We start from the raw sequence: 2,432 nt of genomic DNA on the forward strand, positions 1-2,432 counted from the left end.
TTATTAATTGTTAAAGATTCGTTGTTTGTCTTCGCCTCTGGCAGTAGTCCACACGCAGGTTGGAATGGCCTGTTTTCCTCCCTTGGTGCACAATCTACTATTTATGGTGTAAAATTGCTTTAATTGTTTATAAATGATTTAGAGAAAATCCTCGTAATTTTCAAAAATTGCAGAATTTCAATCATTTCATCACTTTTCCTCAAAAAGTAAATTTTCTAATTTTTTTTTAGAGTGTTAAAATGTTTCTTTTTTAACAGTGCAATATCGAGATTCAAATTTAAACCTGCAAAATTTGAATAATGAAATGATTGTAAAATTTGTACAAAAGTGAAAAAGCATTTCATTGGAGAAAAAATCGCCAAAGTACTTGGATATCCTTAAGCACATCAATATTTCGTCAGGCAGATAAACAGTTCAAAGTAAATTTATAAATCGCTATAATCTCGGTAAAGCGGACATTAAAAAGTGTGTTACCCAACGAGCGATTAGAAAAATGAGGAAAGCTAATATAAAGAGTAGTACGCATATTGGCAGTGACTGAACAATATAAAAAGAAGTGTTCGAGAGTATCAAGTTGAATAAGTAATTTATGGTGTTATCTCGAGAGAAAAAAAAAGTCAAGATATTGATAATTTTGTGTAAATACCTTTTTTATGTATTAAGAAATCATGTGCAAAATCTCAGATAGCCTAGGAGAAGGACAACAACGGAAATAATTTCTGAAGTTGCTATTTATGCATGCAGTTGAATGGAGCATCGATAATTTCAGCAGTGTTCCCATGTTGCCGACAGATCGATAATGTAGGGAAAACGCTGAAATTATCGATGCCCCATTTAACCTCATGCATAAATTGCAACTTTATAAATTATTTCCGTTGTTGTCTTTCTCCTAGGCTATCTGAGATTTTCCACGTGATTTCTTAATACATAAAAGAACGTATTTACAAAAATTTATCAATATCTTGACTTTTTCTTTCTCTCAAAAAATAACAGCTAAAATTGTTCGTAAGCCCAAGTTTTTTATTTTTTCATGAAATATTTTTCATTTGAATTTCTAATAAAATGAGTTAAAACCTGATAGAAAATCCAATCGAATTTGCAACTAATTCCTCTAGGTTCTTCTGTGGAATGTATTCGTACATAATGTTGAAAACGGGTGCAATTCATCCAATTTTTGTTATTATTAATTGAAGGGCGGTGATATATTTCTGGAAACAATCACTTCAAATGTCACTGATGACGTGATAACTCTGGAATTTCAAAGGTCTGATGGAACACTCGTGACACAATTAATGGACTTTAGAAATGTGAGTAGAGTAAACATACATTATAGTAAAAATACAACAGTGCAAATGAAAATTTAACAATCAATTATGATCAGAAATCGGCAGGAAAATAATTTGCATTATTAATATTTCATTACAACATAAATGATTAATGCAAAAAATTGAATTATGATTTTAGTCGTAATGAATAGTAATACCAAATGTAATTTTCATTGCAATACTAATGAGATGTAAAAATAAAATATGAAGCAAATAATTTTTCAATCAATAATGGCACAAAATTCATTTTTATTATCATATCAACGAAAAATGTAAAACAGAAAATAAATAATAAAACTGAAACGCAATCAATTATTCATTATAATAATAATGGAGAATGGGGAATTGAAAAATACGATGACCTTGCCCAGAAATAATGGAAATATTTCAATTTTCATTTTTGATTAGATAAATACTATTTTTTATTTTTTATAATTACTTCTTGATATGATATTTAAACAATGTGAATTCCCCAATATTCATTCATAATATAATGAAAAATATTTATAAGTGAATAGTGATGAAGAAAAAAATATATAGTTGTGCTGCAAATATTGGTGAAAATAATATTTGTGCCTATCTCTGGTTGTGATGGAATTTTCACATCTTCATCATGTGACAATTGTTCACTGAAATAACTTGCAGGAAGTCCAAGTGATGAAAGCTCTAGTCCTGGGTGAGGAGGAACGAGGTCAGAATCAGTACCAAGTCATGTGTTTTGTGAATCATTTTTATAAAATGGATTTTATATCGTCCGATGCAATGGCCAAATTGCGACAAAAAAATCCAGGCACAATTAGAGTTGCTGATGAGGATCGGGGGTATACAAATTACACTATGGACTTATTTTTGGACGTTTCCAAGTCGAAAATCATCTCTAAACATATTGCCACACTGTGCACTGAGGCAGCTGACTCCACGTATACGAGGAGAGAGGATCTGAAGCAATGGGTTCAGAGACCAGGTGAATATAATTTTCAATTCATTCATCATTGTGAGGAATTTCCTGTTTTTCATGAAGTTCTGAAATTGGGAGAAAATTATTCCTTTCGATCATTCGTTTCTATCCGAGATTGATATTATTTCCTTGAGGGGCAATTTCCAACA

The 2,432-nt window shown here is 30.8% G+C and overlaps 1 protein-coding gene across 1 annotated transcript in view; it reads left to right on the forward strand.

Moving 5' to 3' along the window:
• Positions 1-2,432, forward strand: part of LOC107038730 (out at first protein-like) — an 18,202-nt gene that overhangs the window by 9,753 nt on the left and 6,017 nt on the right. The window contains exons 2-3 of the mRNA XM_015257985.1: positions 1,194-1,307; positions 1,971-2,289. Of these exons, the coding sequence (XP_015113471.1) occupies positions 1,194-1,307; positions 1,971-2,289 (433 nt within the window). The remainder of the gene's footprint in view (positions 1-1,193; positions 1,308-1,970; positions 2,290-2,432) is intronic.

This window comes from Diachasma alloeum, unplaced genomic scaffold (assembly GCF_001412515.2).
Source record: "Diachasma alloeum isolate Michigan unplaced genomic scaffold, Dall2.0 Dall_scaffold_00288, whole genome shotgun sequence".
Classification (NCBI taxonomy): domain Eukaryota; kingdom Metazoa; phylum Arthropoda; class Insecta; order Hymenoptera; family Braconidae; genus Diachasma; species Diachasma alloeum.